A 13,569-nucleotide genomic window follows, 5' to 3' on the forward strand; every position below is an offset into this window, starting at 1 on the left:
AATAGACCTAAACCCTAACTTGATGTCATTTAGTTTGCTAGAGCACCATTTGTCATAAACAATTGTTTTTTGTTCCCATACCATATTCACCATTTTTTCATTTTAGTACTGCTGATCTATAGCCTCTTTTAGTCTACATGCACTTGCGTCAACGTCGGCTGAACATCAATACTCTGGGCCAGCTATCTGACAGAGATAACAATGGACCATGTCTGCCCCATGTATGCTGGCATGACCACTTGTAATCTCTACTGGGAGTGCAAGTGACAGGGTGACAACACTGGAGAACAACTGGGAGACAGTTGCCACCCCAAAACCTGAACAAGAAGCTTCTTGGCAGAACCAGTATTGTTTTAATAAAAGCTTCAAGTTTAAAGAAGATCTCTGGGGTAGGCTAAAAAATGACCCATTATTATTAATATTATACAGGATTTATATAGCGCCAGCAGTTTACTCAGTGCTTTACAACATAGGGGCAGACAGTACAATTACAATACAAATTAATACATGAGGGATCAGAGGGCTAGTTCACCCACCTACACAAAACACTAAACAGTTAATACGATTTTGAAAATCCTTACCATTTAGGAGAAAAGTCTAATTGAATTTTCTTAACCTCATCTCTGTAATTCAAAAGATAAAGCATCTGCTTTGCAAAGGGGGAGGTGTAACAGCAGGGATTACGTCATATCCTCTCCTCTCTCTCGGCAGTAAAAGGAGACTACAGTTCCCATCAACCACAGGGAAGTGTAGTGAATGTGGGTGGGTACTCTAGGTCTGTACATGTTGAATGTGTCTGAGAGCCTCAGTTCGCCCACCACTGCAAGTGGGGCTGAATTACATCACTGCTTCCTGGAGAAAGAACTACAGAAGGGATGTGCCAAGACTGGTGGCTGGGGGATAAGGAAGCATAGCAGCCACCGTTCTTACAAAAAGGAAATCAAAGAGAATTAACGGTTTGATTTAAAAATGAATAAGCTCTATCAGAGGAACTAATGAGTGAACCAGAAGATAGATGACATATTCCGTGATGGTAAGGGATCAGCAACAAGGACATGTCAAGACGTTTTTTGCCTGGAGTTCTGCTTTAAAAACATTAAAAACAACTTTTAAAATGACATTATTATGTTACAGTTTCCATGCGATTTTAGTGGTTACATTTGCTTCAAGTATTTAATCTTTCAAGCAATACTGCATAGAAGAAGATATTGACTAAATATAAGAAACATGTGTATTCTTACTCCTTGGTGTGCTTTGTGTATTTCTTCTAGATCTATTCAGTAATTCAGTATGACACTTTTCCTCTGTGCAGGAACTTCCTGTAATAAAGACCGGTCACTGCTGCTCTCTCTCTTTGTGCAGGGTGACTGGTCTAGTCTCCACCCCTTCCTGTAGTTTTCTGTAATGAGTGGAGCCTGCTGGGTCCCTCTGCAGGCACAGTGATTATGTCATTGCTTCTTTTACAAGGTAACATCTGGGTTGGCAAAGGCATTTGATACAAACAATGAGGATTTATATCATTTTCAACTATTGAAGAATATATTTAATTGAAAATGTTTGTGCCTGGAATTCGGCATTAGGAGTATCACTTCTGCTTTCTATTTTCAGAGAGGGATCTGTGGATACATCTTGAGTTCCACCTGGAAAATCTCTTTAATCAATATAGCCTTTGTCATTACTGTCTGACCACGTTTAATCAGAACAAGACACTGCGCCTGCTGCAATTTACATGTCACTGAGCCAAGACATCAGAAAAAAGACAGAAGGAATATGCACTTGTTGCTTAGTCAAAGTGAATTCTTAACAGAGAATTCACTTATTAATAAAGCCGCAGGAGGCGAGGGATCTGCATTTTAAGAACAAGCTGTCCCTCTGCCTTCCATCATTAAAACCCAGAAGAGAATGATCTGTTAGGAATGATAATAGGTCAAAGGGATGTGCTATAGTGTATCTACTGCTGGAGTGCACTTAAAGGGTAACTCCACCTTTATATACTTTTATAACTAACCTGATATGCTTAGCCATGGTAGCAAAAAATATTATAAATTGTTATACCAAAAAATCAAGATAATACACTTTATGAAGTTTCTCACTTCAGCACCTTAAGCTAAACTCCAGGTACGATCTTAAAACAGTATTAAACCCAACAGCAAACATTTATTATATTGCAGTTTACCAAGTCTTAGATGTGATGGCTGCATTACTTTTCTTTTTTTAGACTTTCTTCTATTTTTATCTGGTGATCCAGCCAGTAAGTCTGTATTTCAAAAGAAAAAGCTCTCTTCCAGATGTAGTTTACAGGGATGAGACAAATCATTTAACACTGATCAACTTTTAAAAAAATGGGCGTACCCCTGACGAAGTGCGTGTGCACGAAACGCATTGGCTGGAGCTTACGTGCTGACGTCACACCGTGTCCGTGACCCCAAGCAACGGCCATCTTGATCATTCCCTGGGCTCTGTGTGGTGAGCTTTTTTCCCTCAGGACCTAATCTGACTGGTTAAGCTGCTGGAATGTGGATGACATAGACCTCATGATATACATGCTACTGACCATGTAGCTTTCTGGTGAGTGCATAGCGGTGGAGGACCTTGCACTGGATACAGAGCACTTTGTGGGACTGAGCACTATTGCTCGTGATTGACATCACAGTTCTATATATTTTTACTGGAAGAACTTTACTGTCTACAATTATGTTTGTTACACCTGTGACACATTTATTTTGTTTTATTTACTGATTTGTTTCACTTTGTCAGTTTTTTTTTCTTTATGTGCTGCACTGTTTTGTATTTACAATGATCAACTTTTGTTTGTTTATGTAAAACCTTCATTCCAAAAGGAAAAAAACAGTTTGCTGTAACGGATAAAAAGTGTGAGCTGGAGCTTGGCTTCATTTTGTTAGTGTATCTAAATCTGCTGGTACATCTAGTACTGCCCACCTCCCAGACTGACAATGCTGCTATCTGCTATGCCTCCTGTGGTCTTTTATCCAGAGTGGGGGCACTCTAACGCAGGAGGTGTGTTACTGGTCAGATCACCAGGTGAAAACAGAGAAAAAAAGCCTAAAAAAAGAAAACAAATGCAGCCACCACATCTAATGATTTGTAAGCTGCAATATATTACATTTTTGGCTTTGGGTTTAATAACACTTTCATTTCATAGTTACGGTGGGGATCGAAAGTTTGGGCACCCCAGCTAAAAATTTGTATTAATGTGCATAAAGAAGCCAAGGAAAGATGGAAAAATCTCCAAAAGGCATCAAATTACAGATTAGACATTCTTATAATATGTCAACAAAAGTTAGATTTTATTTCCATCATTTACACTTTCAAAATAACAGAAAACAAAAAAATGGCGTCTGCAAAGGTTTGGGCACCCTGCAGAGTTAATATCTTGTGCTGCCCCCTTTGGCAAGTATCACAGCTTGTAAACACTTTTTGTAGCCAGCCAAGAGTCTTTCAATTCTTGTTTGAGGTATCTTTGCCCATTCTTCCTTACAAAAGTCTTCCAGTTCTTTGAGATTTCTGGGCTGTCTGTCACGCACTGCTCTTTTAAGGTCTATCCATAGATTTTCAATTATGTTGAGGTCAGGAGATTGTGAAGGCCATGGCAAAACCTTCAGTTTACGCCTCTTGATGTAATCCCCCGTGGATTTCGAGGTGTGTTTAGGATCATTATCCATTTGTAGAAGCCATCCCCTCTTTAACTTCAGCTTTTTCACAGATGGCATCAAGTTACCATCCAAAATTTGCTGAAATTTTTTTGAATCCATATTTCCTTCTACTCGTGAGATGTTCCCTGTGCCACTGGCTGCAACACAACCCCAAAGCATGATTGATCCAACCCCATGCTTAACAGTTGGACAGAGGTTATTTTCATTAAATTCTGTGCCCCTTCTTCTCCAAACGTACCTTTGCTCATTCCGGCCAAAAGTTCAATTTTAACCTCATCGGTCCACAGAACTTGTGTTCATTTGCAAAGTTCAAACGATGATTTTTGTGGTGAGGACGTAGAAGAGGTTTTCTTCTGATGACTCTTCCATGAAGACCATATTTGTACAAGTATCTCTTTATAATGGAATAGTGTACCACAACTCCAGTGTCTGCCTGATCTTTCTGGAGGGATCGTGCAGTCAAACGTGGGTTTTGAATTGTTTTTCTCACAATCCTGCAAGCTGTTCTGTCTGATATTTTTCTTGGTCTTCCAGATCTTGCTTTAACTTCCACTGTTCCTGATGACTGCCATTTCTTAATTACATTCCGAACAGAGGATATTGACACCTGAAAACGCTTTGCTATCTTCTTATAGCCTTCTCCAGCTTTGTGAGCGTCAACTATTTTCAGTTTCAGTTTTCTAGACAACTGCTTAGAAGAACCCATGGTGCTGATTGTTGGGGCAAGGTCAGATGAGTCTGGGCATTTAAAACCTTTGAGCTTGACATCACCTGGTCTTCCCAGACGATGATTGAGAACAATCCATGACACTGGCAGGTCTCAGCTTGGCAAAGGGGGCAGTGCATGCTATAAATTCTGCAGGGTGCCCAAACTTTTGCAGACGCCATTTTTTTGTTTTCTGTTATTTTGAAAGTGTAAATGATGGAAATAAAATCTAACTTTTGTTGACATATTATAAGAATGTCTAATCTGTAATTTGATGCCTTTTGGAGATTTTTCCATCTTTCCTTGGCTTCTTTATGCACATTAATACAAATTTTTAGCTGGGGTGCCCAAACTTTCGATCCCCACTGTACATTGGTCCAGCTTGGACCAATATAAGTATGCATATTTCATACTTGATAAACAGCTGTGGAAGCTGATTATCAATCTTCTGGCTCATGTGCCGAGTGGCTTCCCCCCTGCATTCTGACCACAGGGGATTGATCGCTTGGCACTATTGTCATTCACAAGAAGCCTTGTATATTTTCAATGGATACAAGCTGTTTTCTGATTGAAAGAAATGGGGACTGTAATATCACTGCCCCGCGTTCCCATCTTGTTCACCTGGTCAGTATGCAGTAGAGCAGCCCCTTGGAACATTACCAGGAAGATGGTGGTCACTGTCGTTGTGCTGACTACTACAGTGATTGTCCTCATCAGTCCACCAGGCTGAAATATGCATACTTACATCTATCCATGCATCCATCCATCCATCCATCAGAGTTGGACCAATGTAACTATTGAATTAAGATCATACCTGGAGTTCAACTTTAGTTGGTGAACTAAGAAACTTCATAAAAATTATGTTTTATGTGGAGTTCAGCTTTAAAGGTGAAGATACACTTTAAGGACACCGTTTCTTCTTTATCTGAATCGATATTTAAGAGACTTTCCCCAAGCAACCAGTAAAATCAATTAGTGAACCTCTAATGTTATCCAGGCATGTTATAACTGCGCTAAAAGCATACAGCCTATTCAATTTGCTTAAAATCTGAGTTCATATATAGTTTATTGCCTTCAAACTCAGAAGGCAGTTTAGAGTGAATTAGAATTGCAGCCAGTTATAAAATGTTGTGATTGCTGAGTGGGAGAGACTTCAGTGGAAGGGATAAGCTGAAAGCGGGAACAGTCCTCTGCATTTTTTCAGGATGAGATCCTGAAAAGCACAGAAAATGAGAATACGGACAGTTGTGGGCAGGGGCGGACTGACCATTTGGAAACTCGGGCTCTGCCTGAGGGCCCGGGGTCAGTAGGGGGCCCCATGAGATTCCCCTGGTACCTTTTTCATAGGCTTTTTTGAGTTTGGGCAAGGACACAGGGGCCCCATGGTCCCCTGTTTCCCGGGGGGCCCCATGAGTTGTCAGTCCACCCCTGGTTGTAGGTATTTTCTGTGCAGGGCAGCCAGGGGAAGAAAATGAATGCCAATGTGTAAATTCAATCCAATTAGCAGCTAGGTTGTGCCCAATTAGTCAATTTAAAGATTATGTAAACCCAACATTTCATATTCCTGATATGTGCCTGCTGTACCATGTACTTATATGAAAAAGTATCCTGTTCTCTTTGTATTGCTTCCTTTGTGTGAAATCCCTGGTGTTCCTGCCAGCCCCTTTGCTTTCCCATTAAAAACTGACCACACTAGACATGACAGTGCAGCGTGGTCAATTATCAGACTTGTCCTGACCCCCCCCCCCCCCGCACAGCTTTTCACTTTTCAGTGTCATGCTGTTTCTCCTCCCCCAGCTCTTATGCAGCTGAGAACAGAGGGTATGTGAACACTTTTAAAAAAGGGGAAAGGTATCTATAATGTTTTCTTATATCTATACACAAATGTTTTTACTTTCATTTATATTTTAAACTGAATGGATTGTTTTGCACAGTAAGGGTTTTACTTTAAAGCAGATTTATACTCAAAAGTATGAAAGCTATAAAAGACACAAATAAATGCAGCTCTGAAATCATTAATACATCATTGCAGGCTTGTTCACACTATGTGCAGTAACCTGCGATTTTCCATGCTGGATAAATGCAATCACCATTAGAGCATAATTGTGTTCTGTTCACACTGCAAAGCTGGTGTGATGTGTGATGTGGAAAAATGCAGCATATCTGCATTCTAACATACTATACCAAATGGTACTGCATGGCACCAAAAAGCAGTGCAATGTTCCATGCTGCTGAACAGCAACATAAATGAAGTGACAATTCTCCTATCAAAAATATGCTGATAGGAGGAAAGAGCTGCGTGAGGAGCTCATCACTGCGCTACTTCTCATTTCACTGTACAGTCACAGGTAATAAGCTTTTATGGGCAGCTGACTCACATTGCATTAGAGCAGCCTATTCTCTGTGCATGGGCCTTTAAGGCTAGGTTCACATCTGTGCGGGTGGTGCTGCTGCGGATCCGCATGAAAATCCATGCAGCCGCACCACCCGCACAGAGGACTGCGGACCTGCGGCGCGTGCCATTACTTCTAATGGCACGCAGCCCGCACTGTAAAACGCAACTGTACTGAGAACCGAGGTGCGTTTTCCAAAAAAGTACAGGGACTTCTTCTCTGCCTGTCACGGGGCACAGTAGTCCATTCAAATGAATGGGCTCTCGTGCCCACGGAAAACGCGGCCCGCAAGGCCGCATATATGTGAACCAGGGCTTAATTTCTACACACCAAAAACATACCTAACCCAATTTTGCCAAAGTAGCACAGCTACACGCATTTAGTTATATCTGTTGTCACCCTACAAGAAGAAGTGGTAAGGAAGGCTTTGTTTGGTAGGAAAGCTAAAACTGAACACAATAAAAGACTCCCTCACCAGAGGGTATATTGGATGTGAGGCATGCATTTAACAAAGCGTATCTAAGGCCCAGGTCACACTGCTGAAATGTGATTTTGATGTGATTTTTAATGCAATTATGTAGTGCAAATCACTAGCACAGGAACCTTTTCCAAATTCGCATTGATGAGAACAGGTAGCATTGAATATAGTGTGTTTTCCCTTGTCATGCAACTTTGTGTGACTCAAGTCGCATCAGCATTCGCACTGGTGTGAACAAGAATTAAATCCAAAACTATTTTAGTTTCTGATAGTGTTGCCACCAGAATATAATAATTGAGATTCTTCAATGGGGACACCTGTATATGTTACATCTAGAAATCATATCAACAAATATGCTATGAACCCATGCTTAAAAGTGGATAGTTTCAGAGTGAAGGAAGGTTAGAACCCCTGTCAGGTTTTATTGCTGTCTGTGTCCCTATTAGAGAGGCTCACCCTCTATTTGTCCTGGTGATCATTGTTACTAGGACTGAAAGTGGTGGGAAATCTGATCTTCTGAGTTGTCAAAATCTTCTGATCTTCTGAGACACCTTCTAGGGCTCCATATGAAAATGATGCCTGGCTGTATCTGACTTCAGCATGTTTTAATTAAAGTCTCAGGAACAAGCATGCAATAAATCAGTGTAAGAAACGTTTCAGAACTGTATACACATTTAGGATCATCAACTCAGGGCAGACTGAAGTCAAAGCAACATATTAACAGCCAAGGAACTGGCATTCTCAAAGAAAAGTTCAGTAATGGCAGCCATTGTTAATCTCTCATGAAAGTGTCCCTTTAAAGAGATTTCTTCTCACTTTCTATTGTGTCTACAAGAAAGGAAGTGAAGGAACATCTCTCTAATGGGCTACAGAAAGGGAAAAACTGACAAGGGTTTTAAACCTTCTCTACCTTATAAAAAAATAAATAAATAAACACGGTTTAGCTTCACATATACTTTAAATAGAATTCCTGCCAACAACAACATAGAAATTAATAGTGCTTTAAAAAGATAAAAATTCAACTTCAACCAGATATTTTATTGCAGTACTTTTTTCTGTCACTAGATGTGATCTGATGGCCAGCATCATTCATTTAATCCACTTCCTCTGAGCCCAGGTCATCCTGGACCCACCCCCAACCTGTGACTTGGACAATAAAATAAGTGATGAGCTCATCTTTGTGAAATTCTGATCTCTCTTCTTATTAACATGCTCCTTGTGCTGCTTCTACCTCTCAAACTCCAGCTCTGCTGTAATGGGACTGCAAGAGGCTGATACCAAATCAAATTCAGGTAATTACACTGTTTTAAAAATACACTTAATGTTGTATACATGAATACAGACCAGCATTAATTTTTGTCTTTTATATCTGCCTAGAATTCAGCTTTAACTAAGAACAAGTTTGCCTTCATACACTTTCAGTGGAGAGGTTCTACTTCATTCCTGTCAATGACTGGCAAAAATCTGCATGGACATACAAATCATGTTTGCTTAAATATCTTGTAATCTATTTCCTGCGTTCCAACCACATAAAATACTGCGTCTGACATTGGCCACAGTGATCACCTGGATCAGATTGCAGGAAGGCGGAGCAGACTTTACCCTTTCACGGGAAACAGAAACTACTATTTCTACTCTCATTTCTTTCAGGCTGCTGTGAGCAATGGCATCTTCTTCTTTGAGAGACGAGCTGAATTGTTCTGTCTGTCTGAGTATTTTTACGGATCCGGTAACGCTGGGATGTGGACACAATTTCTGCCGGGTCTGTATCAATTGTGCCCTGGATACACAACAAGGCCTAGGAGTTTACTGCTGTCCTGACTGCAGAGCAGATTTCATGGAGCGTCCTGCTCTGCAGAGGAACATAACTCTTTGTAACATCGTGGATGGTTTTCTGTCTACTCAGCCAGATGAGAAGGAGACTGGGGTCTTCTGTTCTTATTGTGTGGACTCTCCTGTACTAGCTGTTAAATCTTGCCTATTGTGTGAAGCTTCTCTGTGTGACAAGCACCTGAGAGTCCACAGCAAGTCAGCAGAACATGTTTTAATGGACCCCACCACTTCTATGCAGGACAAAAAGTGCCCTGTCCACAAGAAGATCCTGGAGTATTACTGCATTCAGGACTCAGTCTGTATTTGCGTGTCCTGCAGTTTGGCAGGAGACCATGAAGGTCACAAAGTGGAGTTGCTGGATGAGGCTTCTGAAAAGAAGAAGAAGAAACTGCAAAGTGTTCTGGATAACTTGATCTCAGACAGGGAGGAGACTGAAAAGAGAGTAGCAAGTCTGAAGGACCATGGCAACAAAGTTCAGGAGAAAGCCGGTGTTTTAATACAGTCTTTCAATGCCCTGGTTGGGGAATTCAGAGAAAAGCTGAACACTCTAGAGAAAACAATCCCCACTATGATCTCAACAGAAGAAAATAGGCTTTCCCTTTCAGTTACTGGTCTCATACAGAAGCTGGAAATAAACAAAGATGACCTGTCCAGGAAGATCTGCCTCATTGAGGATCTATGCAGCACATCTGACCCAATAACAGTTTTAAAAGACCAGCTCCTTTGCATTTCTGATCTTAGTGAAGATGAACCCTCCAAGGAAGTGATTGACGATGTCCAGAAAGTGGGAGACCTGGATTTGACTCTCATCTCAGCATTATTGCACACTAACATTGACAATTTTTCCACACAAGCAGATAGCAGTGGGTTAAATTTTCCCCAGATTTCAGCCATAGCACTGGATGTGAAAACAGCTGGCAATGATGTAGCCATCTCTGAAGATCTAAAAATGGCTTCTTGGCTTGGAATGGGCCAGAAATACTACATAACACCTGAGAGATTCCAGTCATGTCAAGTTTTAAGCTTGACCTCTTTCTCTTCTGGAAAACACTACTGGGAAGTGGATTGGAGTGAACTGGGAAACTGTTGTGTTGGGGTAAGCTATGCGAGTATAGACAGACAAGGGGGACAGTGCATTATTGGTGAGAATGACAAATCCTGGGGACTGCGTATGTGGGATAACCACTATTCCGCAATACATAACTCAAGTGTAAAGACCTTATCTGTTCCAGTTTCCTACAGAAAATTAGGCCTGTATTTGGATTACGAGGCTGGAAAGCTGTCCTTTTATGAGCTGGGGATCGTGATGAGAAGCTTACACACATTTAGCACCACCTTCACTGAGCCCCTCCATGTCCTGTGCTGGGTGCTGGGCAGCTGGATGAGATTTAGCGCAAGAAATAGGAAAGATTAACGCACCACTGCACCGCCAGACCTACTGAGATGTATAAAAAAGCACCGTTGCTTTAAAGCAGAACTTGCAGGGAAAAACTCATACCTTTCTGTTAACCCACCCCCCAATTAGCCCAAAAAATTACCCCAACTTCTGTCTGTGTTCCCACAGGCTGCAGTGTAGCCACAGGTGGTAGTATGTAGCAGGGGCAGACTGACAACTCATGGGGCCCCCGGGCAATAGGGGATCATGGGGCCTCTGTGTCCTTGCCCAAACTCAAAAAAGCCTATAAAAAAGGTACCAGGGGCATTTCATGGGGCCCCCTACTGACCCCGGGCCCTCGGGCAGTGCCCGAGTGCTGGAATGGTCATTCCGCCCCTGGTATGTAGGCATTTATTCATTTTCCTGCAAGGTCCAACTTTCCATTAACTTTCCTGTTGTATCTTTGTGTTATAAAGTGAAGGGAAATCTCCCCAATGGTACACAGAAAACAAAAATTAACCCGTCAGGTTTAACCCTTCCCTATTCTATCTAAAACTAGCAAAAAAAGGTTTTGCTATACTTATACTTTAACTTTACAGCATCCACCAAAACCGAAATATTAGTTTAAACAATACAAAAGGTTGTTTGGGTGAGAGGGGATGATCAACTTAGTTTGTCCATTCAGGACATTAACTTTCGACCTTGATACATATTATTATATTTCATAAATTGAGTCATAGAGCTGAATTTCTACCTACTAATTATTTTGCTTTGCCTGCCTCCTCCCTTTGCCAATAACATGTTAGTTCAATTTTTAAAGTAAACCTTTTGACTTTCATTACGTACCTTATTTTAGACACAGAGGTGTAATTACTGGGTTTCTGTGCTTCTCTATGCAATACAAGCAGATCATGGCTGGTGGGAGAGGCTGGCGGGGTTTTACATAGCTTCTTGAAAACATTTCAGCATCCTGCCTCAAAATTCCTCTCAATAGCCATCAGCCCTGATTCAAGCAGTGGGCTAGCTCTTGGGAGGAGTAAAAAATTCCATGGGTGTCAGTCTTAAGGGGGTAGGTGTTCCTAAGCAAGCTTTATTTGCATACAAACTACTCTTACCCCCCGGTCACATCAAGCCTGGCTCTGAAATTGTGCGACTTACAGTGAAGTCGCATGGTTTCAAAGTCGGGTGAGATGCTGATTTCAGCTGCAATTTGCAAGAGATCTGACACAGATGTCTATGTAAATTGCACCAAAAGTGGTACATATATTACTTTAGAAATCGGTGTGGCCCTGACCAAGTCAGAACCGCACTGATTTGACCGTTCTAATTGCAGACAATAGAGGGCAACTTGGCATACGATTTGCAAGTCGCATGGCATGCAAATCGCATGCTAAGTCGCACCCGGTGTGACTGGGGTGTTAGTGCCTGATCACAACAGTGCGATTTCAGGTGCGATTTGTGAATTGAAATCACACCTGGAATTGCATCTAGTTAATGTGAACGTCAGTCTCTTAACATGTGCGATTTGCTGCAGCTTGATTTCTAAAGTAGTTCTTGCAGTACTTTTTCTGCAGTTTTGTTGCGATTTCACATACATAGAATATAATGGAAATCGCACTGCAGATTGCAAGAAATCGTTGAAAAGTGCCAACTAAATTTACTCGCACATGGGCTTGTTGGCTACACCTATCTAGACGATACAGCAAACAAACATAAAGAGACGCTCTGCCTGAACCCATGGGTGACGGAAGGCCCCCCCCCTTTTTTTTTTTAAATATATCCCTTTCCTTACTTCTACGCCTCTGCAGCTACCATAGACACAATGGCCACTATATAGGCCAGCTATTGATAGTAATACAGAATTATGTTTTCACTGCAAAGTTGGCATGTGTTCATAATTTAAATGTTTCCCTTTTTTTTTCTTTATGTTACTTTTGAATTCAACAAAAGTTCTTCTTCTCCTTTTTTTTTCATTATGTGATTCACACCCTCATTATTGTTTCTTGTTATGTTCTACCCCCTTGAATGGCCTCCCCCGGTCACCTGTGAGGGCGGAATAAGGCAGGCCATAGACGGTTTGTTTATCGGCCGAATTTTCGGACGATAAACGAAAAATCGATCGTTGCTGGCAGGGGCAGACTGACAACTCATGGGGCCCTCGGGAAATAGGGGATCATGGGGCCCCTATGTCCTTGCCCAAACTCAAAAAAGCCTATGAAAAAGGTACCAGGGGCATTTCATGGGGCCCTCTACTGACCCCGGGCCCTCGGGCAGTGCCTGAGTTTCCAAATGGTCAGTCCGCCCCTGGTTGCTGGATTTTCCAACATGACCGATAAAAATAAATGAGGAGATCCGTGAAAAAGGCCAACGGGCTGGCCCCACTAACAACGTGATTATCGGCCAATTTTTCGTGCAGATGAAAATGTGGCCGATAAATGACCCGTCTATGGCCTGCATAAGACACCCTTTGATGGACTGCTCATATGATCATTTGTATAACATTGCCTCTCTGTTCACTCCACTGTCATTGGACGGGAGGCCTGTTGCCTACTTCCTTAATGTTAATATATGTGTGTACTATTCTATTTCTGTACCTTTGTGATCCATTAAATTGAATAAAATCCTTGAAAAAGAAACTCTTCACAAGTAGCAATAAAGTCTTCAGAAATCGCAGCTGAAATCTCTCTGAAATTGCACACAAATCGCAGCGGTGTGACTGGTGACTAAGTAATGTGCACACGTGATGCTGAAGCCCCTTGATGGAAGGAGCTAAATCCAATGAATAAAATGGGCATATCAGGGACAGTGGAATGGGAAGGAAAGAACTAGATAAAGCTGTATGTCCTCCAGCAAGGAAATGAGGTGGCCTCCATTTGACTTGCTGCAGCTTCTAATGCACATTATGAGACGCTCACAGTGTGCAGTGAGTAAGAAATTTCACTACTTATAAATCTGCAAAGGTTATAATTAAAGTGGATGTAACGATGAGTTTCTCCTTTTTGCTTTTTTTTGGTTGGTTAAATTTAAAATTGAAAATTACTTGTATATCTGTTTCTAAAGTGCAAATAAATACCTGTTGATCCTACTGGAAATCCAGTAAATTTATAATC

The 13,569-nt window shown here is 41.4% G+C and overlaps 2 protein-coding genes across 2 annotated transcripts in view; one reads left to right on the forward strand and one right to left on the reverse strand.

Annotated features, from left to right (window-relative positions):
* The window catches only part of LARGE1 (LARGE xylosyl- and glucuronyltransferase 1), a 580,120-nt gene that overhangs the window by 56,046 nt on the left and 510,505 nt on the right, over positions 1–13,569 (reverse strand). The gene's annotated exons all lie outside the window — the stretch shown is intronic.
* Positions 8,915–13,551, forward strand: LOC149459690 (E3 ubiquitin/ISG15 ligase TRIM25-like). Its single transcript, XM_089680648.1, has one exon. It carries the CDS (start codon positions 8,915–8,917, stop codon positions 10,496–10,498), a length of 1,584 nt encoding a protein of 527 aa, XP_089536774.1. The 3' UTR covers positions 10,499–13,551.

The sequence above is a fragment of the Staurois parvus genome, unplaced genomic scaffold (assembly GCF_062004578.1).
Source record: "Staurois parvus isolate SC_StPar_1 unplaced genomic scaffold, SC_StPar_1.0 ptg000249l, whole genome shotgun sequence".
NCBI classification, from domain to species: Eukaryota; Metazoa; Chordata; class Amphibia; order Anura; family Ranidae; genus Staurois; species Staurois parvus.

Excerpts from the sequence above, each read along its gene's own strand:
- LOC149459690 (XM_089680648.1), top strand. The coding sequence starts at position 8,915 with ATGGCATCTTCTTCTTTGAGAGACGAGCTGAATTGTTCTGTCTGTCTG.